Below are 27,754 nucleotides of genomic sequence, written 5' to 3' on the forward strand. Positions count from 1 at the left end.
TTGTACGACACTGTAGATCAGTTTACACTGTTGCATTTTCAATTCATTGCAGAGTTGTTTGCTTTCTCGTACCAACTTTTCCAGATTTCTCGTGAGATATCCATTCCCTATATAGCTATGCAATCCCATAAATATCTGCTGCTTCGCCTAAATGGCTAATGTTGATGTCATTCAGAATGGCTGGTGTCAACATCCTATTTGGCCATGGAGAACATCATAGCCAAACCTGACCCTGTCCAAAGTCAAAACAGAAAACTCAGGTGGTAAGACAGCATCTGTGGAGAGAGAAACATTTCAGTTCACTGATCTTTTGTCAGAATTGGAAAGAGTTGGAGATATAACAGGATTTAGGCAAGTATAGAGTCAGGCAAAGGGGGAGTGAGGAAAGGAACAGAAGTGAAGGCCTCTGATAGGCATGAAGACAGGTGTGATTAAATGACGGTGATACAAGGGGGATGGTAAAGAAACTGCAGCTGGGTCCAGGAGAGCTATAAATGATAAGAGCAGAATCTTCTTCAGTAGCCAATGTATAAAAATGGGGCAGTGGTTATTATCTGAAATTGTTGAACTCAATATTGAACCTGGAAGGCTGCAAAGTGTCTGATCCATAGGTGAGGTGCTGCTCCTCCAGCTTCTTTGGAACAGTGCAAGAGGTCAAGATGAGAGGTCAGAGCGGAGTATTAAAATGATAGGCACCTGGAAGCTTAGGTCACACTTTTAGGCTGAGTGGAGGTGTTGTGCAAAGTGGTCACCCACCCAATGTGTGTTTGATCTCTACAATGTAGATGATTGTGAACACTGAATAGTGTATACAATATTAAAAAAGTACAAGTGATTGAAGAGTGGACCAGAATGTTGTGGAGGTCTCTTCAGAATGGTAGAAAAAGAAGGGCAGGGTGATTCTTTATCATCCCCAACAGAACCTCCTCTGACCACTGTACCCACCCAAGATTAGTACAAAAGCAAAATACTGCAGATGCTGGAAATCTGAAGTGAAAACAAAGTGCTGGTCAGGCAGCATCTGTGAAGAGAGATAAATACAACCTTCTGGACTGAATATTGGTTTCAACAATTTTTGATTATAATCCTTTTTCTATATATCAACTGTTAGTGATGATTCTGCCCTTCTCATTTACAAATCCTCCAGACACATCTTTTCTTCCTTTGCCTATCCCTTTACCATCCCCTTTTGCCTGGCACCATCATCCCTTTCGTTATTTAATCTTCCCTATTAGGAGGAATCTTGGTCCCTTTGGTCTTTCCCTCTTAGCATCAGAGATCCAACCCCTGGCCTTTTATCTCTTTCTTTCCCAACTCCCTGGGTCCCAAATGCTGCTTCCATGTGCAAAGGCAATTTATTTGTACTACTTTCAATTTAGTACACTGCATTCACTGCTCACTACTCAATCTCCTGTACACTTGGGAGACCAAGCTCCAATTTGGTGACTGCTTTGTGGAACACCTCCACTCACTGCACATCAAGCTTCAGGTAGCCTGTCATCTTAATTCTCTGCCCCACTCCAACTCTGACCTCAGTCTCCAACACTATTGAAACCTACAGTAAAGCTTGAAGAACAGCACCTCATCTTTGGAAGATACAACCTTCTGGACTGAACATTGGTTTCAACAATTTCTGATTATCATCCTTTTCCTAAATATCAACTGTTAGTGATGATTCTGCCCTTCTCATTTACAAATCCTCTACACACATCTTTTCTTCCTTTGCTTATCCCATTACCGTCCCCTTTTGCCTGGCACCATCATCCCTTTCGTCATTTAATCTTCCCTATCAAGAGGAATCTTGGTCACTTTGGTCATTCCCTCTTCCCAAACCCCTTCCCTCCCTCTTTACTTAACTAAAACATGTTACATTTCTAACTTTCCCAATTCTGATGAAAGGGCATCGATCTGAAAGGTTAGCTCTCTATCTCTCTTCACAGATGCTGCCTGACCAGCACTTTTTGTTGTCACTTCAGATTTCTAGCATCTGCAGTATTTTGCTTTTGTACTAATCCTGCCCAAAACTGATAATTACATTTGCAGTTCCACCAAGTATCCCTGATAGTATTTGGGAGCAGAAGTGTTTGCTGGTTTCCGCCTCCATCCCCGACCAAGAGGCATCATGGCTGACTGTGATGCATTCCTCCATATTGATATCAGTTAACGCAGCTAACTGGCAACCAAATCCAGGTCCTTCCTATCATGTAGGGCCAGCTTGTTTGCTGGTCAACTCCACTAAGCACTTGGGAAAGCAATTGGGACACCCTGGCTGCAGAGTTCAAGGAGGGCGAGTCAATTTGCCCTTCCCTCTGATCAGAGTGAAGCTTCCATTTCACATAGTGCATTACTCAGCAGTCCACGATGAAACTAGCCTCTTCCTTGTACAACTTGAGGGGGAAACAAATGAGTCTCCAGCCATCCTTGGGCTTGAAGTCATTACCGCTTATGGGAGCCAACTGTTCAAGCCCCTTGCTAAAGCAAGCAGTGGAGATTTTGTGAGCAAGCAGTTTAATTCTAGTGTAAATGCCAGTGTTAAATGTGGTTTGTTTCCCGTGTAATTTGAAAGATTGAGGTAATGGCTGAAATTGAGGATGTGGCTTTCAGAAGTCTTGATGTCTCCAGGACTTTGAGAGCGAAACTAACCAAATAAGAGTCAGGCTGTTTACTGGAAATGACTGATGGAATTGCAGATGGCTGATAAAGTTTAAGATTTGCGTGCAATATAGATTATTTTTTTATGCTGCATTCCTGAATTGGAAATGCTGTCCCACCCTAATTGAGCACCAAGTTGGTGATCATTCACATGTGGAGAAAGGGCGAGCTTTGGAAGTTAGAGCCAGGCATGTTGGTCAGATACAGCAGAGCATGTTTACTCAGCATCCCACCTTGCATGCCTGGCTGATGACAGTGGCTGTTTGAAATGGAAGATATTCCATTCCTCGGCGCAAACAGAGAACAAAACTCCATAAGATTTTAAGATAAAAATGAATCTGTCTGATGACATTGTCTTCGCAACTGACTTCACTGCCTTGCAACCAGGGATGGGCAACAATTAGTCACCTCTTCCTATAAACTGATCGCTATCTAGCTAGTCCTGCTGTAACATGTGTATGTGTCAGCTAAGAGCAGGATCAGATTAGACTACGCTGCCTTTCTTCCGCGCACACGATTCTGCAGGTGTTTACTGTTCAGAAAATCCGTGAAAATGGCTACTTGAAAAAGGCATCTGAGAGTAGGCGAATCTTGTGGAGCTGTTTGAAAGAGGTTTAGGTTGGTGGTTGTGACAAGCGTTTGAGCTGTTTGTGTGATACTGGGAAGTTCATCTGTATCCTAGGAAGAATTCTGCATTTACTTTTCAGTAATTGCCTGCTTTGACTACACCGCTTAGGACGTGTGCATGCTATAGCTACTTACTCTTCTACTTAAAAAGTAAATAAATAATGCTTTGAACCTCTAAGCATGAGCATGGTGAAGACTGGCTGATTGGCCAGATTGCTTTTGCTCGGCTGGTTAACACTTGCACTTGCAATTTCAGCACAGCTAACTGGCCACGCTAAAAGCCCAACATTGCACAGCCATTTTACAGAGAAAAATTATAACCGAAGAGTCTTCTTTTCTCATCAATTAGGTCAAAGTCCTAAAATATTAAGAGCTAAACCTGTTTTAGAACGAACTGATACTCAAACCATAGGTGACTTTCCTCCAAGACGACACAAGGGTAGGTAATGTTCAGCTTGCTATATTAAGATGGCTTGCAACTTTAACTGACTAAACTTTTGGTAATGTCTGTTACTATGCGATTAATCCTCCCATCACTAGGTTGCATTCTTGTTCAATTAATCAGTAAACATTATGACTCTGTTTGTCATTTTACACTTTTGATATCTTTATACAATGCTAAATATTCCTGGATAAGTCATGAAATCTGCTATTTATAATCCATAACCTTCTACACTTGTAAAACACTTGCATTCTAACAGCTTATGTGGTTGCCATTAAACAAAGGTTTTAAACTTTATAATCAATAAGTGGTTCCATTTTACCTTGAAAGCAGAATTTATTGACAACTTAATTACACTATTTGTATACTGAACAAAAGTGAACCATTGAACAGCAATTCACACCGTGAATCTGAGCAGAAATAAATTGCAAACTTTGTTTAGAGTGGCCTCTGCTGTCCTGATGAGAGTTTGCAGAAAGGTTCCAACATATTAAAATGTTGTGGTGAATATTTTTAAAACCCTGTTAGTTTAGTCTTCCTCTTATTGCTAAGCAACTTGCATTCCAACATGAAGCAAACTGCGTTTATATAATACATAAAAAGCGCAAATGAAAGTAAATTTGTTCCTTGAACAGCCAACAGCAGCATGCCTTGGAAATCTATTGTCTTCCACAGTTAGAACAGGAAGACTAGAGGTAGATTTAGCTGCAACTTTTATTTTTTTCAATTTTATTAGCATGGGTGGCACAGTGGTTAGCACTGCTGCCTCTCAGTGCCAGGGACCTGGGTTCAATTCCGACCTTGTACACTGTCTGTGTGTTGTCTGCACGTTCTCCCGTGGGTTTCCTCTCGGTGCTCTGGTTTCCCCTCTCAGTCCAAAGATGTGCAGGTTAGGTTGATTCGCTATGCTAAATTGCCCCAGGGATGTGTAGGTTAGGGGGATTAGCAGGGTAAATACATGATGTTACGGGGATAGAGCCAGGATTATTGTTGGAGAGTCGGTGGGGGCTCGATGGGCTCCTTCTGCACTTCGTGGATTCTGTAAATAAAAATGATGGAGAAATAATTTTAAAATCTTAATGCTTATTTTGAAATGGGTTGGACTTTAACAGTGAAATATTTGGTTTGGTGCTGCTTACAAGTTCAACGGACTGTACTTGCATAATTGGGGCAGCATGGTGGCATTGCTGCCTCACAGTGCCAGGGACCTGGGTTCAATTCCCGGCTTGGGTCACTGTCTGTGTGGAGTTGCACATTTTCCCCGTGTCTGCGTGGGTTTCCTCCCACAGTCCAAAGATGTGCGGGTTAGGTTGACTGGCCATGCTAAATTGACCCTAGTGTCAGGGGATTTAGCAGGGTAAATGTGTGGGGTTACGGGAATAGGGCCTGGGTGGGATTGTGGTCGGTGCAGACTCGATGGCCGAATGGCCTCCCTCTGTACTGTAGGGGTTCTATGAATTCTAGAAAATTGTCTGCGCTTTTACAGAATTCAACCAAATCATATATTTTAACTTGACAGTGTGCTTGGCACATTAAGAAAGATTTTGAATCTGTCCTTTTAGAAGGAAGTCTCTTTGTCTGGCAGCACGCTTTGAAAATTCAGATGTGGATTGACATGGTTTTCAAACATTTCAAATGAATGGATGGAAAATCATCGGTCTTGCCTCCTGTAGTTCCTCATGGTGCTGCTGGCCAGTGAAGCCCCCCCACCAATATTGCCGTCTTGTAAAATCAGCACCTTGTGCATCAGGCAGGCTATACTTGATGCCAAGGTTGGGCGATCAAATGCTCTGTTTCTAATTAGTGCAGCTACATTCTGAAATTTCCTCGCTGATTTGCAGCCAACTTCTGTTTGCCCGTGTTAACACGAGCAGTAATACATTCTGCAGTACGTTTACTGATTTTAAACATTCTAAGATTTTTGTTGATTTTAGTCTTGTGTAAACAGCGAGTTTTTCACAGAACAGTTTTCTAAAACCAGCTACATGTTTAAAACACTTGGCTTGCATTTCTGAGAACCTGAGATGGATGATTAAACAAATTTACTGTCAAGAGTTTTGCCAGATCTTGATCATTTTCTCAGGAGGGCGGGGAAGAGGTGGATTGAGAAACCATATTTCTTGTTTTCCCACACTTCCTGAGAATAGGCCATGATGCCAACTGATTTTCCAGTGGTTACAATAATGAAACATTATAAGTCCAAGTGCCTAAAGCTTCTTGTGTTTAATGGAGAGTATTTTCAAAGGGCCCAATAATCCCCAATTAATATGTCTGTGATGTTAGTTACAAGTTGTATACTTTTCCAATTTTAAATGATGCTCTGAGTTGTAAACATGCCACCAGCACCTTTAATATTTTGTATGCTGTTTGTTAAATGACACCCAGCAATTTCCCCATTCTTTTTCTACAACAAGTATATTCATGTGCACTTTTTATACCACAGTTAAACCTGCCCCATTGGAAATTAAACCTTTACCTGAATTTGAAGAAATGCAAGAATTAGCTCCAGTAAGATCGCCAGTGACCAAAACCTTTACCAGAGAGTAAGTCCTAACAGTCACTTAATATTATCTGTAACGTATTGCATTTTTGTCACATTGCATTTGTTCAACAGGGTTCGGATATATCAATCCTTAACTATAGCTGATTTTGCATTAATTATGTGTTTTAAATGTTCATGGAAATTTAAAGATTTGAACTGCAGAGCAGTGTGTTAAGACACAAAAAGGGAGTTACCTCAAGTTGGCATGGAGATTTGAACAAAGTTACTAAAAACTTTTGAGTTTCCCATTCTGACTCTGCTATCAAACTGACACAATACATACACAGGGTGGCACGGTAGCACAGTGGTTAGCACTGCTGTTTCACAGCGCCAGGGACTCGAGTTCGATTCCTGGCATGGGTCACTGTCAATGTGGAGTTTGCACGTTCTCCCCGTGTCTGCGTGGGTTCCTCCGGGTGCTTCAGTTTCCTCCCACATTCTGAAAGACGTGCTGGTTAGGTGCATTGACCCGAACAGGCGCCGGACTGTGGCGACTAGGGGAATTTCACAGTAACTTCATTGCAGCGTTAATGTAAGCCTTACTTGTGACTAATAAATAAACTTTAACTTTTAACCTGAATCTTGTATCCTCTCCTACCACTACTCTGACAACCTGAGCTCTGACTCCTGACGTGTGTTTCCTCAGTTTCCCACCTCTTTAACACAAAATTCCCGTTCTGTTGACATTCCAGGTTACCTGTTCTTCAGGTCTAGGATCCCAAAATGATTTGAATCTAATTCCCACTTTCTATAGGCTCACATTGTTTGCCAAATGACCTCGATCTTTCATTCTCAACAGTTATGTTTTATACTTGCTTTGTCTTTTCTTCATATACCACCCTATTCTGGAGCACAGATTCACACCGGCAAGAGAATTAAAATTATTATATGCGTTAAGTTTATTTAATGAACAGAGGACGGAATTTTCCCCATGACAGGTTTCGTGGTGGCGGGGACGAAAAATTTAGAGAGGGGTCAAAAATCGGAAACCCGAAACAGTTTTGAATTTCCTCATCACCATGAAATGGGCGAAGAGTCAGGGAGTGGCCAGTTTGCTATTATGAAGAAATGGTATGAGAAAAGCACCAATATTTCATAGTCGGTGGTGGATGGCGGGTTGGGTTTCCCATTGATCCAGGCAGGAATCCCATTTGCATTCCTTACCAGGTCATGAATGCTCATTAAAGATGCCACTCGCCGGAATCTCTCAGCCTTCCTAATCTAGCGCCACATTAGTAGAAAATAAGAGCAGTCTGAAACATGGTTGGAAATGAGGGCCAACAGCTGAACGCCACTCATTTCGCTCCTGACTTCAAGATGAGTGTGACATTTAAAGCCTACTTGCAGAAGTGCCACTCCGGGTTCTTGCCAAGGCCAGGGAGATGCTATACCGGCAGCGTGGGGGTGTAGACTTGCTGTCCTTACTGGCTTTCTCCAGTGTCCAAAAGGATGTTATCTGGATGCCCAGGCAGGACAGCAAACCAGACCGAGACCAGCATTGGGTCGGGGTGGGGGAGGGGACATGGGGGACAATGGGCAACAGTGGGGCTGGAGGAGTTGTGAAAACAATGGCAGAGGCAGATGGGAGACCATGGGTGGGGAAGCTAGAACCCAACATTAAAGACTGAAACGCAGACACAGTAAGGAGTGGAATGGGAACAGAACTAAATGAATTGGAACAGATGCATGCAGATTGTGAAAGAGGGTGGGGAGTGTGGCATAAGTGACTAAGGCTTGCACAGAGACTCAGGGATGTAAGGGAAGAGAGAGGCTTGCACATGAGGGCCAGGTTGTGGGGGAGGAACACTGTTGTCAGCAGTCAAGAAGGAATGGGAGAATTAAGAAAAAGATGGTCAAAATCGCTGGTCTGGGGCCAAGTAATCAGGGTGCAAGAGTGAAATTGGTCTTGGGACTTAGCACACCTGATGGTCAGGGTGCCAGATTGAAGTCAGTTCAAGGTTTTTCCGAGCAGTGCTATAGGGCTATGCGTGGCATGCCTGTTGTAGTCCCACTGCAGGGAGGGGCAAGGTCTATGTGCTCAACTGGAATGAGGCATATTTTGGTATGCAGGCCATGATCTTGCTGTCGTTGGCTATGGTCTTGTCTGTCTTGGTATTGGGCCACAGATGAGATGCTAAGAGTTGGGGGAGACACCTGTGGCCTGTAAAGGGGAAAATGGTAATACAGAGGGGCTATTTGAAACTTTCCTGGGTTTCTTCTGTGACAATTCACACAGCCTCAAGATAGGGAGGGTCAAGGTCCACAGTGGGCATGGTGACATTGATGGTATGGATTCAGGTGGGAAGGATGGAATATTGAGCACTATAACTAGGATTATTGGGGGGTAATGTTGGAGAATAACGGGGGAGCTCTACCTGCAGCTGTAGGGTTCCAGGAAAATTGGAGGGACAATAACACTCATTGAGGGAGGATCGAAGCTGGTCTAATAAAATCTGAGTGCCATCATCTTGGCAAATTGAAGTAATGGCACACTAACAAATCCAAAGTGAAAAAGTGTCTGGAGGGCAGAATTCAGAGTCAGTATATCAGAGGATCCCAAGGCTCCCCTCGGGAGCCCATTTTGTGGGGCAGACTCGACCTGTTTGCACTCAAAACATTGAAATGGAATCAGAGATAGGAGAAAAGTGAAGGGTCCCCTGGAGAAAGTTACATTGGAACCATTGCCTTTTAAGTGCTTTAAAGAGACTGCAGGAGTCACTGGCTTCAGAGTGTAGTCACTCAATTTGAGTTTCAACACAGAGGAATGTGAGAATGGAAATGAGGTCAAGTATCTGGGAAGCACAGCTGCTGCAGATGTGCTAGATCAATCTCTAAGATGCTTCATCCAGTTGGCATGGATCACAGACCAAATGGAGTCCAGTCTTTGCTGAAGTGCTAGTTAAGGTTAATCAGTATAAAAGATAATTGATTGCAGGGGATGTTTTGATAAGGTTACACATTTTATAATGTGTCCAAAGAGCTCCAAGAGCGAATCCTTGATTGAATTCTGTGGAATATACATGATGCAGCATTTTACGAGTGTTAGATGTGCAGGTTAGGTTGATTGGCCATGTAAATTGATCTTTAGTGTCAGGGGGATTAGCAGGGTAAATATGTGGGTTTACGGGGATAGGGCCTGGGTGGGCTTGTTGTTGGTGCAGGCTTGATGGGTCGAATGGCCTCCTTCTGCACTGTAGGGATTCTATGATTTTCTGGTCTGCACCCTGTTCTGTGGAAAGAGAAACTTTCATTGCTATAATAACACAACAAACACCAAAATCTATTTGTTGCATTTGTCCCTCTTTCCCCAGCTTGGGACTTCTCCCTCTTGTTGTAGGCAAGCTTGGCCTGGATGAAGATATGTTGATGGAATGTGATGAGGAGAGTTGGGAAGCATGCATATCTTGTGTGTGTGCTGAGCCCTCCCCAGTAAAGATGGAGTTTGTGCAGCATGATAGATGAAATGCTGGTGATTGGTGATGTGTCCCCGCTAATATTGTGTGAGATCACTGAGCAGTGTAACCCTTGGAGTGCATGATGCCATCATGAGAATGTGAGATTGGAATGAGGAGAAGGGTGACTTACCCTAGCGAAGCAGATGAAATCAATCATTGTCTTCCTGCACTGAATTGCGTTTTTGAAGGCGGTTACCCAATGAGCTCACCACCCTCACAAAGGTGTACCAGGCCGATGAGGCTGTTGGACCTCCTGGAGCCACCCCTGGCATAGAGGGTATCCTAGTGTTGTCACACATCATTCATGAGAGCCCCCAGGGAGTCATTGCAAAATCTCGGAGCAACTTTTTTCTTTGCCACAGCCATTGCCACACCTCTTCTTCTGAAAGCTGGGTTAGACGGAGTGAGTTTGGTGTTTAAATATGGCACCAGGACCTTTGAACCATTGGGTGACAGCGAGGGCGGACAAATCAGTTCTCGACCCGCCACATGATTCAGAGATAAAATCACACGTGTAATTAATGAGTGGACAAGTGTGAAATCAGGTGTAATTTCCCACCACGCCGCCCAGCAGGACATGTGCCATGGAACCCACCCACCACTGCACTTAATTTCAAAAATGGGAAATTCCACCCAGATTTGTTTTTATTTAAATAAATGTGTAACCTTGCATAATCAAATTTATATTTTACTGAAGGCTTTATACAGTGGAACCCCGATTTTACGCGCCCCGATTTAGCGCGAATTCAGATATAACGCGATGAATCATTGGACCCTTTTTTTTTTCTTTAACATGGCATCAAGCAAACAAACCCTTGCTGGAGAAAATAAAAGTGATTACTTAATTTGATGGCTTCCTCAGAGCATGCAGTAGTCATGTTAGTCTTAAAAAGAACATTTATTAAAAAAAACTTTTAAAATCAAACCATTCATTGAACAGTACGTAGTGTTATTCAGCAACAAAAAGTTCTTTAGGTTGATACAAAGAGCTGTGTTAAAACCACCAGGGAAGGCCAGCCTCTGGGGAAAAGTAAAGGTAACCGATGAAGTAGTTCCATGATCCTCGCATACCACATTTTCCTTATTTGGTTTGATGGCACAACAAAAGGCGCTTGAAATCAATAATCTCCCTAAACAATGTAGGCACACTAACCACAAAAAAAAATTAAACCTTCCTCCAAACTGAAAGCCAGTGTAATAAATGGAGAAAGAGTCAGAAAGAAAGAGGAAGTGTCATCGTAACAAAACCAGACTAGCATTTCTGGGGAGCCTTTTCCTTTTGATTTTTTTTCTCACGTTTTCTTGCTCATACTGCTAGCTTTAGAAGACGACGTTAGTCTGCGTTTTTCAGGAGAGGGACTGCGTTTGGACCGACCCTCAGAAGTTTTGGACCTTCCAGGCACCTTTTTCCGTGCTGGAGAAGGCGAGACCAACTTAGGTTTCTGCTGATACGCTGACAAGGCTGATTCCTGACCTTTGGCCGTGTCCTTTTGGAGAACTGAGTTTGATGAAGAATGTCGGGCTCCCACTTTTGGTTCGCTCTTTTCGCGCGCAACTGAAACCTTTTGAGGGTTCTTGTGCGATGAAGATATAGCTAACTGAGCTCTGGACGAAGAGCCTTTGGCCTGTTCATGAAGCGCTCTGGAAGCAGTGGTTTTCTTCTGCAGGCTCTCTGCATTCACAGCTCCCGTCACAAAGCCTTTCTTTTGTCTTTGCTTTTCTGCTGAAGAAGCTCCACTAATGCTTGGAGATCGAGGGCTTCCCAAGCCAGGCGTATCTTTTCTATTGTCTAGAGCATCTAGCAAAGGGGTCAATGTGTCCAACTATCCCACGTCATTCCCGCACTGGTCCAACTTTTTATCAAGGGGCAAAATGGGTCTGCTCTGCCCTGTTGCTTTTCCGATGACTCTCAATTCCTCCTCACGGACCATGCCTTCCATGACTGCTAGGGGTGCCCTGCCTGACTGTCCGGCATGAGCTGCCCCCTGGCCTTGCAACGAGGAGGTGCCTCGGTTGGGGCTCCTGCGCCTGAGGACATCTGCTGTTGGAGATGGGCTGTGAGTCGGAGACTCGAAGGAGAATGGCGATGGAGAACTGGACCGCATGTGCAGCTTGCTGGATAGCGACCTCTGAGATTTAATTCCGTTCTCAACCGTAACCTATTTGACCGTAACGGGTCAAATAGGGCGATAATAGGTGTTTTAGGATGTTAGGTCAACATTGGGTAAGTTTGAACGTTGATTTTCTTGAACCCCAATTTAGCGCGACCCCGCTTTTTTCGCGATAACATTTTATGGACCCCAACCATCGCGTTATAACGGGGCCGCACTGTAATTGTACGCTTGACTTGTGGCATCGTGCTTTTTTTGCAAGGGGGTACACTGTATAAACTACTATTCCCTTCATCTATTACCTAGATGTATTGATATTAAAAAATTAACCCCACAAAATTATTAACTGGCCCCTTGATTGAATTCTGTGGAATATACATGGCACAATATTGTAGGAGTGTTTGATTTACTGGTCCACACCCTGTTCTGTAGAAAGAAAAACTTGCACTGCTGTAATAATAAAACAAACACCAGAATCTATTTGTGGCACTTGGCTTGTGTATCAGCTGAAAGAATGTAATCCTTGCAAGCCAGAGCTTGTTTGTACCACCTTGTGGTTACTTTTACAGCATATTGCACAGAAATACATCAGACTCTTGACTGGAAAAAGCCTAGTTCTGAAATGTTTAATTGCCTATATTGAATGCCTAAATCTTTCAGATTTAAAACATACTCTCCAGTCTATTCATTATTAGTTAAATAGAGATTATCAGTTATATTAAGTCTGATAAATCCCCATATGTTCATTTTTTTGCAGGAATGTTTCTATTTTCGGATCACGTATATGTTGTAATTTCAGCCTGTACTGCTTGAAAATTGTGCATAAAATATTAATTGGTTGCTTTATACATTAACTTTTTCTTCATGAAGGTTAACTTACTTTGGATGTGGCCACAATGTTTGATTCCACCAAATTTGGGTGATATAGGTGTTAGCTTGGATTTTTTTTTAAAAAATAAAAATTCATTCATAAAAGTACATCAGTGCATTCTCAATTCCATCCCTGATAAGTGTATGCTTTTTCAGTCTCCCTAACTTAACTATGTAACACCTACTGATTAGCTTGGCTATTGAAAGTAGACCTGTAGCGCAATCTACTTTTCATTTGTTTCCAAGCTTTGGGTTGGTGAGGATGCAAGAAGTGGGCTAACTAGAGCTAAATATGACTGAAAGATAAACTAGTTGTATGGGTATAATTATAAATCCTTGGAAATCTTTGGATCAGTTTTGATACGAATTGGAGGGAGAGTTCGCCACTGTTGAAGTCATATTAAGCAGAAAAGAAGATGGTTGTAGTTGTTAGAGATGCAATTATTTCAGTCCCAGGACACAGCTGCAGGAGTTTCTTAAGGCAATGTCCTAGGCCCAACCATATTCAGGTGCTTTTATCAATCACCTTCCTTTCACCCTAAGGTCAAAAGTGGAGATGTTCACTGATTGCACCATTCGCAACTCCTGGATATAAAAGTAGTCCATATCCATAAGTAGCAAGACCTGAACAGCATTCCGACTTCAGCTGTTAAGTGGCAAGTAGCATTTGCGTAACATTGCCAGGCAATGACCGTCTATAACAAGAGAGATTCTTAACGTCTCCCCTTGACATTGAATGGCGTTACGATCACTGAATCCCTCACTATCAACGTCCTTGAGCTTACCATTGACCAGAAACTTAGCTGTTCCTTTTTAAAAACATTTTCATTCAGGGGATGTAGGCATCATTGGCAGGGTCAGCATTTGTTGCCCCTGAGAAGTTGGTGGTGAGCTACCTCCTTGAATCATGTGTTGTAGGAACACCTATAGTGCTGTTAGGAAGGAAGTTCCAGGATTTTGACATAGTGACAGTGAAGGAGTTGCATGAGAATTCCAAAGCAGAGTGGTGTGTGTATGCACAATGTTTATATGGCAGGTCCAGTTCATTTTCTGGTGCATGGTGTCTTCCCACCTCCCCCCAACCCCAACCCCTCAGGATGTTGATAATTGAACTGTAGCCATATAAATACTGCACTATAAGAACAGCTCAGAGGCTGGGAATTCTGTAGCACATAATTCACCACCTGACTCCCCAAAGTCTGTCCTCCATCTACAAAGCACAAGTCAGGAGTGTAATGGAATACTCTCCATTTGCCTGGACGAATGTAGCTCCAACAACAGTCAAGAAGCGCGACCCCATCCAGGACAAAGCAACTCGATTGATTGGTACCCCATCCACCACCTAAAGTATTCACTCCTACCACCTATGCACGTTGACAAAAGTGTTTGCCATCTACAAGATGCACTGCAGCAACTCACCATGGCTTCTTTGACAGCACCTTCTAAAACTGTGACTTCTGCACTTATAAGGACAAGGGCACAGATGATTAAGAACACCACCCCCAGCAAGTTCCCCTTCAAGCCACATACCTTCCTGACTTGGAAAATGTATCACCATTTCTTCAATGTCACTGGATCAAAAATCCTGCAACTCCTTTCTTAACAACACTGAGTGTACCTACACCAGATGGACTGCATTATTCAAGAAGAAAACTCACCACCACCCTCTGGAGGGCAATTAGGGATGGACAATAAATGCTGGCTTTAGTAGCAATGCCCACATTCCCTGAAAGAATACATCTAAAAACATTTTTGAACACTAAATTTTTGAGAGGTGTCCACATCCAGAAAATATTTTAGAAGTCAGACATGCTTAAATTTACCCCCATAATTTAAATTCCAGATGAGTTGCAAATTTATTGTGTTGCATGCAATCTCTACCTTCTGTGATCACAAGCCTGAGAACATGAGAATCTCTCGTGTTAAAACTGGGCAACTTTCCTTTACCTGTAAAGCAAAAGGAGCACATAAGAAATGTGTGCAGCAAATGGACCATCTTTTGTCTTCTGCCATCCTTATTTTCTAGCTCCCTGTTTTCTGATTGGATCATAAACCACTTGCAGAAGGGTAATCAGCAGAAAGGCTTCTGGCTGTGCTGTTCTTGAGCTGGCCGTTAGGTGGTGCACAAAGGCAATCTGATGACAACTTGAACCCCATCATTTTTCATTTCCAGAGCAGCTGATGCAGCATTTGGTACAGAGCCATGTACTCTTAACACTTTTTGATGCATTACACTGGAACCTTTTATCTTGCAAAAGATAAGGTCCCAGTATTTGAACTTTTTTGGTAAAATTAATAGTCTTGTTTTCTCAGGTGTTTGGAAAAATAATGGCTATGCCTCAACATATTCTTGTACAGTTAACTGACGCTAGAAATTAAAAATCTTTTTGCAATGTTTTATGCTAAAATGAAAGAAGGTACTTGCACTTACTTTAGCACCTTTCATGACCAAATGCTCCATAGCACTTCAAAGTCAATAAGATATATTTGAAGTGTAGTCAATTGTTTTAATGTAGGGAAACGCAGCAGCTAGGTGACACACAGCAAGGTTACACAAAGAGCATTGAAAGAAATTAACAAATAATTTGTTTTAATAATGTTGGTTAAGGGATTAATGTAGGCCAGCGCAATGGGACAAGTACCTTCTTCTTTTGAATAGTGGTGTGGAACATTTTGTACACAAAGGGGGACAGACAGGACCTGAGTTTAGCATCACATTATAAAGACAGTTCCTCCGATAGTGCAGTACTCCTTCAGAACCGCATTGAATAGCTAGCGAAAATTATGTACCAAACTTTCTGCATCGAGGCATGAACCCACAACTTGATTCTCTACCAGCTAAAGGTTCACTTGAACATAACAAGTATTTTCATTCATTTCGAGGAGATTAAATCAATTTAGTTCCCATTAAAAAAATTGGACATTTGCATCTGCCCTACTATTGGGATTATTTGCCTACATCTAGCAAAAGTAGATTAATCTCAAGAAACTGGATACTACCTAAACATTTTTTGTGACATTGGACATAACTCCCGTGAAAAGCCTATTTGGGGGCTAATGATCTGTTCCCATGGCTCCCAGTCACTTATTTTCAATTAACGTCCTATATGATTGTCTTTTTTTTTCATTTTACATGAATTCACATTTGATCCTAATTACCAAAAGCTGTTTTATTTGGAAAATTAATTTGAAAAAATTGTTCCAAACATTCTGTACATCAATAAAATTGGACATGGGACAAACTTGGATTTATCTCTGCTTTTAAACTCATTTACACAATATATTTTATTAATTAACTTGGCGTGATTTTTATCTTGTCCTGAGTTGAGTATAATTTGTGGTTTGTCCATGAGTCTTCGGTTCGGTCCACTGCCTCACGTGCAGTTTTATACTTTGCAAATGCTGATCGTGTATATGGGAGGATCATAAAGTGTAATTGTTTGGATTCTTGCTTCTTTTCCTTCCCCAATAATCCCTAAGAATCAGCCACTCCAGGTTTCCTGTCAATCCCCGACCAGCTTCCATACACAGCACTGCTTCCAGCACTGACTCACAGGAGGATAGTGAAGAGAACTACGTGGCCATGGAGTCTGCTCCCTCCACAGACGATCCAGTATGTAACCTTCAGATTCACCGATTTTCATGTAGCATTATCATGTCACAGTCTCAGCAGAGAAACAAAGTATAGTGCAATGTAGGTAGAGTATTTTGAAGCACTCACCGTTAAAATTTGCAACAGTGGTGATCATCCTTCTGATTTTAACATGGGTAATAGGTTGATTTGATTCTTCTCATAAAACATCTTGTTTAAAAAGTTCCATTTCTTATTAAAAACGTACATAGTATCACTGGGTGGCTACTTTAGTGTTACTAAAGAAAAGTTGAGGTATTAGTTATCTGGCTGCCTGTAAATGCTGCATTTGGGTAAGTCGTGATAATCTAAACCTTATCTTTTGCAAAATGGGATTGGATTTGTCATTATGTTCCCAGATTGGAATAATACACTTGGAAGGACTCCTCCTATATCTGTGAATTCTCTCATTTGGTTTGTATTTCTCTTTAATCGCTCTTTTTCCTTTGATTCCTTTTATGATTTATATTAGAAGCTGTCTTACTTTTATTCTAGCTCCCCTTAAGACGTCAAAACGCCTGTGTTGCCTTTTCCAATACTGACATCTTCTAAATACTATTTTTGTATTGTTTTCCCATCTACTCATTTCTTTTCCTCTCAGGTCTGTGCTATTCCACATCATGGCTTTTCCTCGGAGTTTTCTGAAGCTTTCTACTTGCTCTGATTTCTCCTTTCTTTAAGTTTACCATTTCCTTTCTTTTCTGTCCCTTCATTTCTTTTCAGTGAAGAGTCCTTCTATTGTACTGTTCCTATTACACCCATTGAGCGGGAAGTATCAGCATGGGAATGGACAGAAGAGATGAGGTGGGATGATTTTGGACCCACAGCTTTCACCTCTGTAAGCAGCTGTTTTTCAGTAAGACTGTGTATTTTTAATGAAAAGGGATTTTCACTGTAAAGCATTGTTATTTTTGGTCAGCCACTCTTGAGCAGTCAGTTGAGTTCACACTGTTAATATGTTACAGATGTACAGAATCTTAAAGAGAAATGATGTTCAGTGAGGTGTTAACTATAATGCCTCTTGGATGATGGCTTACAAGAAGGCGTAATGTGCCAAATAACTTCTAGAGGGGCTATAAATATTATTAATTCTTCATCAGAAGCTCGCGTAGAGTCTCGAAACAGCAATTTTGTTTCAACTAGAAATACATAGTCAAGCAAGTACCTTTATTTTTAAATGGCCCCAGGTAATGATAGTGAGATTGCAGGACTCATCCATTGCAATCGCTTCTGTTCTTACTGGATATAATGAGACATATTTCGAGTTCATGAAGTGACAGCTATCATCTGATGTAAGCAATCCAGAATCATAATTTTTCATGTATTAATGATCACTTCAGTTAATTTCCTGTTGAAATAGGATACAGAGGAGCTCATTTGAACTCGCCTGAACTATTTCCCACCCTGGGGGCAGGAGAAAAGTTAGATTCCTGCTTTGAACACTGACACTTAGCCAATGTAGGTCAGGTTGATGTTTTTCTCCCTCCAGGAGAATGCTTAGCATTCACAACATATCTTTCAGCAGCCAAACTAATATTATCATTTGTACATCACGCAGAAATATAGGTTCCTGCTATTAATTTCTTATCACTTTTCTGAACCAATAGGATCACTTATTTTCATTTTAATTTAACTGTTTTATGACATGCACCTCACATGATCTCATACTGCCTCTCGAGGACTTTTAAAAAATCTTGAAACAAGATAAAACAAAAGAATATTCTCCAGCCAGCCCTCAGTAATCATACAGTCTTTGCATGTTTCTCTTCTGACCAGGCATTAGAGACCCAAACTGTCAATTGAAGTTGACTACATTGGTTGAATGAGTTTTTTCTGTCCATCCTTTGTTAGTAGAGGTACTGCTGAAGAAAGAAAAGATTTTCCTGTGACCGTTTGACTAGTGATTCCAGAGGGGCCTGTTTGTCAGGCACATCTTCCCTTTAACTGGATTATAAAATCATTTTATTGTGTGGCCTTTCAGCAACCTCATCAACAAGTAGACGTAGAACCTGGATTTAATGCACTGATAAAAACAATTGTTTAATAAATATGTCTTCAGTATTGCTGTAAAGCTGAATGCATGAGTTAAGTTATGCATTCTCCATGGCAATGCCTTTACCAATCAGAGTACACTTGCCAACCAATTAGCACCCTTTTCTCATGAAGTTGTTCCCTTTTTATTTGGCATTCTTGCAAATTGTCATGATGAGTGCAAGGTGAAAAGCTTCGACAACGTGTCTTTTTCCAGCAATACTCAAGTACTACACTATTAAACAACTAAATTTGAACAATGTTTGACCTGATTAAAGTGAAGTTTAACAATCGAAACAGATTTTCAAGTGTAATTGCTTTATGATAGCAATTTTGTCCACTAGAAAGCAACCTATTCTCTATTGTATTGCAACAACTTATTGGGGAAAAGTTGGTGATATTAAGCTGTACATTTTGTCCCCATGGTCATGTCAAATTTACCCATTGATTTTTTTGCAGACCATAAAACAAGGAGCACTGCAATGTGGTGACGGGGGAAGCAGTTTAACAAGATCTAAAGGTGATAAACAACAAGTGGAGTACTTAGACCTGGATCTAGACCCTGGAAAATCAACACCGCCTCGAAAGGTACACTTTATATACTGTTGATGAGTGTTTGCAGTCCACTGCACATAATGTTTGAAATGTATCTGTAGTTGGCTACAAAAATGGCATTATAACCCCACTGTCCAATTATGCTGCATTGTACTAGGAGCACTTAAACATGACTATAATACTTCTGCAATTCACTGTATCCCAATACATTTTCTTTTAAAGTATAGGAGTTGCTTTTGATTGGGTAAGTCACCTTATGGAGTTTCTACGTGGTGGTTTTATTTCAGTGATTCCAAATCTTCCTTTAATCCAGAGATACAGCATTAAAGAACTATCATTGTTAAAGGCTAGTGTCCAAGTATGCTGGAACAACTGATAATTTACACAGAATTTGGCACTTCAAATCTATTATAGTGTTGACCCAGATGTGCCTGAGTTTGGAAAATATAATTCCACTTTGAAACTGTTGTGTATCCAGCCAATACAATTCTTTATTGGCTTGCATTCCTCCAAGTTTCTCCTTGGTTATTGATTTGATTTATTATTGTCACAAATATTGGGATACAGTGAAAAGTATTGTTCCTTACGTGCTATAAACACAAAGCATACCATTCATAGAGTACATAGGGGAGAAGGAAAGGGGAAGGTGCAAAATGTAAGAGACTGAAATAGAGCATCATTAGAGGGTTTAAAAGAATTAGAGTACAGTTTTAAAAGCCTAGTATGAGAGTAAAAGATAGAATTAGAGAGTATGCTGGGGGCAACTTGCAAGAAGGCGCCTCGCTCCAGCGCCATCTTGAGATAGTTGAACTTGCAGGTGGTCGTTGCTTGGAGTAAAAACTGAGTAGTGCTGCAATCTTCTGTTTGTTTTATTTCAGAAAAGCAATGGTACAGGTACAGTACCAGCCGATGAAAAAGTAGATTATGTATTGGTGGACCAAGAGAGAACACTTGCACTGAAGAACACCAGAAAGGCATGGACTGATGAAAGACAGTCTACTGAGTCAGAGACCCCAGCTAAAAATGCAAAGTGACCCAACACCATCATTCAAACAGACCATCATGCCTTGTTGAGATGCCTTTACTATCCTGCCGCTAATGGCCTTCTAGCCACTGTGCCCTACGCGAGTAAGCCATCAATCTGTTCATAAAGTGGTCAGAGGTGATTAATGGCCAGAGACTCAAAACTTTACATACAAGCAACATACATCATCAGAAAGGGGAAATTATTGGAACCAAGGTGATAACTAATTAAGTGCAAGTTGTATGGATTTTTATACATTGTCTGCGGAGACTACCTTTGACTCTGCATGTTCACTGCATTTGGACTTGGGATGCTTCAAGTGCTCTAATATTCAGTTTTAAAACACCATTTGGAAGAGTTACTTAGGGTACAAGGACCAGCTGTTAGTTATTGCAGGCATCTGGCCTCAAAAGTCAATACTACCTATGTAGAAAATAACTTCACTTTTTAAAAAAAATTCTAGTCCAAATGGAAAATTTTAAACATCCAGTCTGAAAAGTACATTCTAGCTAAACTAATTTTCAAGTTTTTTAAAAAATCGAAGTCTAAGTTTATTTAAGCTAGGTTTAGTTAAGACAATTTTTTGACACATTAGACTTAACAGAAGTAGTTACAGTAGAACTACTAATACATCATTCAAACTCTAGAGCAACATTGCTGGCAGTGACCTTTAGATGACCATTACCAATAATTATCTACAAAATGAAAATCCAAAAATCCCATCAAGTTCCTTTCCAGATTTGAAAGCAGAATGAATCATAGATGCCAATGATTTCACATTCTTTGGTGTATATGTCATTGCTAATGCACAGGAGGAACACTCACTCAACAGTTGTTGAGTTCATAACTCTGGAAAGTTGAAATTTTATTCCTTTTAATATGATTTACATGTGTGGATTCAAAAATAAACTTGCAGAGTGCAGATTCAGCAGGGTAGAGTCATGCATTCCTTGTCACTGATCCAGAGAAAAACTAGTTTGATATGCCACAAAAATGTCTCGTAATTTTCATGCTCAGGTGGTACCTTCTGGCAAATTCTAGCATGCTTGTATCTGAGAGCCTTATTTCAAAATATACAAATTCCGTTTTTAGCAAAAACTGTGCAATTTTTTGTCCTACTTTCAGCTGTAAGTTCTTTGATTTTACAGATAGTTGCATCATTGCTTTTGCATTTGGAGATCCGGGATGCAGTACCTAGATTTAAAAACAAAAGCCACCTGCTGTTTTATAACAGCAGTTATGTGAAACCCTCATCTCCAGGAGCCACCTACGTCATTTCACTAATGTAACCACCGCCTTATCTCGGGAATGTGATAATTATGTTGTACATAAAAACCTTTTTCCCTTCAGATCACTTATAAAGTGCTTACAAACTGTAAATGTACTAAAAGTTACTAACATTTGTATTTACGGAAATTGTCTATATGCATAAAAATGTTGGAAGTCCATCAAAGATTTTATCATTAAATCTTGAATGAATGACGATTTTACGTGTACGTTTGTAGTTTTCCAACTCACAGCCTTTGTATCTAAAATAAATATCTTGGCTGAAGAACCCTTTTCTCTCAATGTAAATTGCACATAGTGATGGTTACTCATTATAATGAAGCAGTAACACTACTTGTATTTTAATGCAAGTTACGGAAATGTCAGTCATAATGTAAATGTAAAATTAAATCAATGACAATATTCTGCTCAGGGTGTTTGAATTTATTTTCTAATCATTTGTGCAAATATCCTGATGACTTGAAATTTATCACATAATTCTCATCCCCAAACCTCCTCCCTACCATGGACCAAATGATATTTAATATGTTTATTCATATTCAATGACCAGGCAGTGTATTTTGTTAAGTTGGAAAAGACCATTTGGTGAACTCTGCCAATTTATGTTCTCTTTCTGTCTTATTCATATGTGCACAGACCCTATTGGCCATAATGAGCTTGATGTTTATATAGATATGCAGCTGGTGTGTGCACAAATGGCTAGAATGGTGCATTCAAGACTCTGATGCCCTTATCCTAACTTGCACCAAATCCCATTGTGTCATATTTGCTGACCTACATTGGCTGTGGCAACACAAACTTCTCAGCCTTGTTTTTAAACCCTTTGATGTTCTTCCCTCTCCTCATCTCTGTAATTTCCTTCCCCACAATCTTTCCAGTTCCCGGCACTCCGTCATTTGGTCTTTTACACACCCACAATTTTAATTGTGGCGTCATTGCTGACTGTGCTTTCAGCTCCCTCTATAAACCTCTCCACAATTACAACATTTTGTATTTATTTAGAACTTTCAATGTGATAAAACATCCCAAGATGCTTCATAAGAACATTACCAATACAATTGGACACCAAGCTACATTGCAAGGTATTTGGGCTGATGGCCAAAAGATTGCTCTGAGAGGATTTAAGGCACATCTTAGAAGGAGGAAAGAGGAGTTTAGAGAGGAATTTGATTGCTTCTACAGTGCTTAGTATCTTGATCTTTGGGAATATCAGCAATGAAAAGATGCATCAGTGGTCAAGTAAATTCTAGATTTTGGTTAAAAAATCAAAGACCCTGAAGTAAAATGTTGGTTTTTCATAAGAATAGTGGAGGAGAAACACTTAAGGTTTGATCTTAATGTGTCAGACTTACCAAAGTAAAAATGGAACATGAGTTACAAGTCATTTTAACCGCAGAATCCTCACATAACATCTTAATAGGAAATAGTGGAGTGGACTTGGGCTGAAAATTCATACCCCTCATGCATTTCTACAGTAAATGTGCCAGGAATGCAGCAGAAGTCTGAAAATTGGACTGGGACCCAGGTAGGCAATCTTTTCCAAAATAGACATAAAAACAGAAAATTCTGGAAGTACTCAGCAGGTCAGGAGGTACCTGTAGAGAGAAATAAAGTTAACATTTCAGGTCAATGACGACTCTTCATCAGAACGTTCTTTCTAAAAGCACCAACCGAGGCGACAAATTCTTCTATGAACATTTGGATGTTTTTCCAAACTGCATAAGGAAGCTTCAAAGCTGGTGCTGGAGATGCTGCAGAAATGTGAGTTTAGCAATCCATCCATCCCAACTGAACAAAGGCGCCAGAGCTTACTTAGAGCTTTATTATTCTAATCAGAACTTTGATCAAAGGTTATGCGCTTCGTTTGGGTAACCAAAATAAACAATTTAAAAATTGAGAGATAAATTAAAAGTCAGCACCTTAAAGAGATAGTGTATCTAAGTAATCAGAATCTGAAAGGAAATTTGAAACCTCTAAACAAAACGTGATTGAAGGAGTTGATGGTACTCATTTGGTGAGCCTGTTAGATGAAATTGTACGCTTTTATCCTCTCCCATCCCCACCACAGGCTTTCAGGCACCAGGTCATGAGCCAATGTTGGAAATCTATTGATCTGCAATACAGCTGTTTGTAAGGGACTGAAAATCTGTACCTCTCAATCACTTCCAATGTAAGCATGCTGGAAATGCAGCAGAAGACCTGAAAATTGAGCTAAGACTCCGAATCAATTTCTTCTAAAAATACATCCATTGAGACAGCAAATTCCTCCATGATCTGTTAGGTGTTTCTCCTACTTGCATATGGAAGCTTCAAAGATGCTGGTGCTGAATAGGCTGCAGAAACATAGGACAGGATTTTCCACTCCCATTCTTCTTGGGCGGGTCAGGTGATGGAAGTGGAAAAAATCTCGCAAGGCGCCCAAATCACCTTTTATGTCAGGGGCCGAAGTCTTGCCACGATTGTCCTCATCCCCAGCAGTGACATAATAGGAATCCTGACAATCAAAGTCGGGAATCCCATTATAATAAATTTGATATAGCTGTGGTTAGGGATGAGGAAAATGAAGAAATACAGCCACCAGACCCTCAACACATCTCTTGGGCAGATTCCCACTGTGCCGAGCATTGATTTTCCTGATGTTACAACAAATTAGTTCTGGTTCAACTGCAGTTACTCACTTTCATGGATTTTCTTAGAACTTTGTTTCTACCTGATGTACATTTGTGTTGAGTTGTTAGGTCAACTTAATCTGGTTCAAGGAGACAAAGGTCACCTTTGCCTTGTTGGGCTAACCAGTGGTCTTTCACAAGAAATACCTGTGGAGAATGTTATAAAACTGAAATCTTACTGTTGAGAGGGAGGTCGGGAACTTCAATTCTTGACAGACTTTGGACTTTCCACATGTGCAGTCAGGAGGCAGCCTATACCTGTGCAAATTGCTTTTCGGCCTTTTGGCTAAGATCAAGCCCAAGAGGGGGGTGCAATGTTTTTTCTTGTCAGCTTGGATTTTGTACGTCTCTCTTGTGGAGACCATGAATTGAATTCAATTAGAATTTGGTTTTTGGAGCAAGCAATGGGTGGCACAGTGGTTAGCACCGCTGCCTCATAGCGTCAGGGACCTGGGTTCAATTCCTAGTTTGGGTCACTGTCTGTGCAAAGTCTGCATATTCTCCCCGCGTCTGCGTGGGCTTCTTCCGGGTGTTCCAGTTTCCTCCCACAGTCCGAAAGACGTGCTGGTTAGATGCATTGGCTATGCTAAATTCTCCCTCAGTGTACCCGAACAGGCGCCGCAGGGTGGTGACTAGGGGATTTTCACAGTAACTTCATTGCTGTGTTAATGTAAGCCTATTTTTGACATAATTAAACTTTAAAGATGGATTTGGGCTCGCCTGGTCTACTCTGTGCATTGACTTTGTAACTTTAAGAATGGAGTAAAAATTAACACCATGTGTCTGAGCATTTCACTAGTCGATTACCTCCTAAAGTCTGTAACCATCTTCCTCTTCCTGTTTACTACATTTGAGTTTTGTTTCATATGCAAACTTTGAATTTCTGCACTATATACCAAGTCACTTGTATACATCAGAAAACATAATAGTCCTAATACTGACCCCTGGGTGTCTGTCTCCATTCTTAAAAACTATTCACCACTACTACGTTTTCTGTCCTGTAGCCAATTCCTTATCCATGCAGCCACTGTCCCTTTAATCCACTGGACTTCAAATTTGCTATCAAGACTATTTGGTGAATTAGACATGCTTGTTTAAAATCTATTGTAGGTAAGTTATTGGAATCTATAATTAAAGGCAGAGAGTGCTGAGAAGAAATTTGAGCTGATGAGAGAAAGTCAACACGGAAAGAGTCATTTTTTAAAAAACCTAATTTAATTTTTTGAGGAAGTACCTAAAGTAATAGACTGGAAATGTTATCGATGTATTTTGTATGTAGAAGACTTTAGATAAGACTCCACATAAGAGACTGTTAACTAAAATTGAAGCTCATTAAACTGGCAGCAAATTATTGCCCTGGTTAGGAAATTGGTTAGACATTCAAGACAAAGTAGGAACATAATAGTTATGTATTTGAATCGGAGAGAAATGATTAGTGGTGTCCCACAAGGATCGATGCTGGGGCCTCAACAATTCACTACATTTAATGACTTAGATAACACAACACAGAACCATGTAACCAAGCGTGCCACTTCTAAACTTGAGCATAAAAATCAAGGCTGACACTCCGGTATCATACTGAGGGAGTACAGAACAATCATAAATGCCAGTGTTTGGCCAAGATATCCAATGGATATAAAAGATCCCATTATACTATTCTGAAAAAAAGGGTGGTTATCATGTGATCCTGACCAATAATTATCCCTCAAACATCACAAAAACAGATAATCTGGTCAATATCACATTGCTGTTTATGGGAGCTTGCTGTGTACAAATGGACCACCATGTTTCTTACACAACAGTAACTACATTTCAAAGTACTTCATTAGCCATAAATGTGTCCCAAGGTCATGAAAAGTGCTATATAAATGCAAATATTTTTTTCTTAGGAGCTCCCACTGAACATTTACTGTTTAATAGCCAGTTATTGAGTTCAATCCACACTGAAATTAATCCTCCAATTGAGTAGTTTCATATTTGAATGTTTTATGTCCTTTTTGATAAGCACTCTAAAACTAATTATACTGTAGTCACTGTTTCCAAATGCTGTCCCAGTGAGCCATAATCCACTTTTGTTCTTATGAGGAAGGAAGCAGTGCTGGATTGTTTTCTGAGGCGTATGAGAAATAGAAATTGGAGCCAGACATTTGGCCCTTTGAGCCTGCTCCACCATTCAGCAATATCATGGCTGATTTTCCACTTCAATTCCACCTTCCCACACGATCCATGCAGTTCTAGGTCATGTGAGGAGAATTGAAGCCTTCCATTTATATCATTCATTTAAATTTCTGGAATCTTTCTGCAGTTTGCCTGAAAACGCGTTCCTTGAGCTCCTTTTCATTATTTTCTGGCCGATCCTATACATCTGGAGGTCTTGTGGAGCAGTGGGTCGTACTAAGCTCCACAGGACTTGATGACCAAGGAAGTTGTATTCATAACACAACCAAAAAAGGTTGAATGTCAAATTTGCTATCTTGGCAATGTATGCCAAGGACAGATGGCAAGAGCGGAAGCAACTCCTGGCCAGCTTTGTAAGAGATAGAAATTGGAGTCTTCATAGCTTCAGGCTACTACAATGCATGTAAAAGTGTATGCTGCCACAGCAACTCAGACTCCTGTGGGGGTTGGTTAGATGGATATGGATCAGATTGGTGCCAACAGCTCAGGGGTTGCCCTCCCCATTCTGGCTGCAGTGAGTTTAGGACCTCCTTCCTTGCCCTACCTAGCATGTAGGCCATGGTGCTGTTAGTTGTACCAACCTTCATTAAGAGAACTGAAGAAGTATAGAAATGTAAATCAATATTGTTCCTTAATTATAGTCAAATAGATTCTATTCACGTACAGCATCCTGTCCTATTGCTAAAACAGTATATTTGATCAATCCTGCCTTTGTTCATTTTGTTCACTATCTTCCCTGAATATATTGTAACTTGGAATAAAAATAGTGCTCGTACCTCCCCTTGTTTTTGTCAGATCTTTATTTCCACTATAGCAACATCCCATGTGGCTACTTGTGCCTCCAGCTATAGTATGTTTCCATATTATACAGGCCCCCCCAGCAGCAGAACTGATGCAGATGTCCCATACCAAGACCCCCACAGCCCTTTCCCCTGCATCAGTCTCCAACCTGTCTTTCCTTACTAATTTGATACTCACTAGAATGAGGCATTAGGAGTGTCCAGAGATTACTGCCTTTGAAATCCTGCTCTTTAGATTCCTGGACCTCTGCAAGGTCTCAACTCTTTTTGTATTGGCATCATTAATTCCAACATTAAGGACAACTTCTGACTGTTAACCTGCTCTCCCCTTGCCTCCTGCAAAATATTCTGCACTTGTTCTGTGATGTCCTTTATCCAGGCATTAGGAAGACACCATATGACACATTGTTTATATGAACATTTGCAAAAATACCTGATCATCAATACTGCTATAGCAATTATGTTTCTAAACTTGTGCAGTAATTTGCTCCATGGTACTATGGATCTGCTTTGAACAGCATTCATGTCATCATCTTCACTAGTATTCGGCTCCCCACTTATACAAAGCATTCCTTGGCTTGTACTTGAATATTCCAGTCTTGCACCTGGATAATCTACTTGCTGCTCACTCATTCCAGTACAAAAACATTAAAATACCTTTCTCGTGTATCTACTTGTGGCAAGTTCTTGTTAAGTATATTTTTTCAATTTACTTTTACAGATTTTTTCACACCTGACATAGTTTCCCCTGGTTAACCTGTCGAATATTTATCCCTCACACCAACAGTAAAAACAGATTATCTGGTAATTTGGTCATTCTTACAGTTTTATTTGTGGGAGCTTGTTGTGTGCATATTGACTGTCGACGTTTCTACAACAA

At 40.7% G+C, this 27,754-nt stretch overlaps 1 protein-coding gene across 7 annotated transcripts in view; it reads left to right on the top strand.

Moving 5' to 3' along the window:
• Positions 1 to 21,632, top strand: part of gab1 (GRB2-associated binding protein 1) — a 218,534-nt gene extending 196,902 nt beyond the window's left edge. For 4 of the 7 annotated variants that reach the window (XM_078210911.1, XM_078210929.1, XM_078210948.1 and 1 more), the window contains 5 exons: positions 3,629 to 3,718; positions 6,165 to 6,264; positions 16,180 to 16,312; positions 18,821 to 18,949; positions 19,795 to 21,632. In XM_078210911.1, coding sequence (XP_078067037.1) covers positions 3,629 to 3,718; positions 6,165 to 6,264; positions 16,180 to 16,312; positions 18,821 to 18,949; positions 19,795 to 19,950 — 608 coding nt within the window. In that variant the 3' untranslated portion in view covers positions 19,951 to 21,632. Of the gene's footprint in view, positions 1 to 3,628; positions 3,719 to 6,164; positions 6,265 to 16,179; positions 16,313 to 17,053; positions 17,169 to 18,820; positions 18,950 to 19,794 lie in introns of all 7 variants that reach the window. The other 3 variants (XM_078210938.1, XM_078210966.1, XM_078210920.1) reach the window with 2 other exon arrangements.
• Positions 21,633 to 27,754: the final 6,122 nt, after the last annotated feature.

Source organism: Mustelus asterias, chromosome 1 (genome assembly GCF_964213995.1).
Source record: "Mustelus asterias chromosome 1, sMusAst1.hap1.1, whole genome shotgun sequence".
Lineage (NCBI taxonomy): Eukaryota > Metazoa > Chordata > Chondrichthyes > Carcharhiniformes > Triakidae > Mustelus > Mustelus asterias.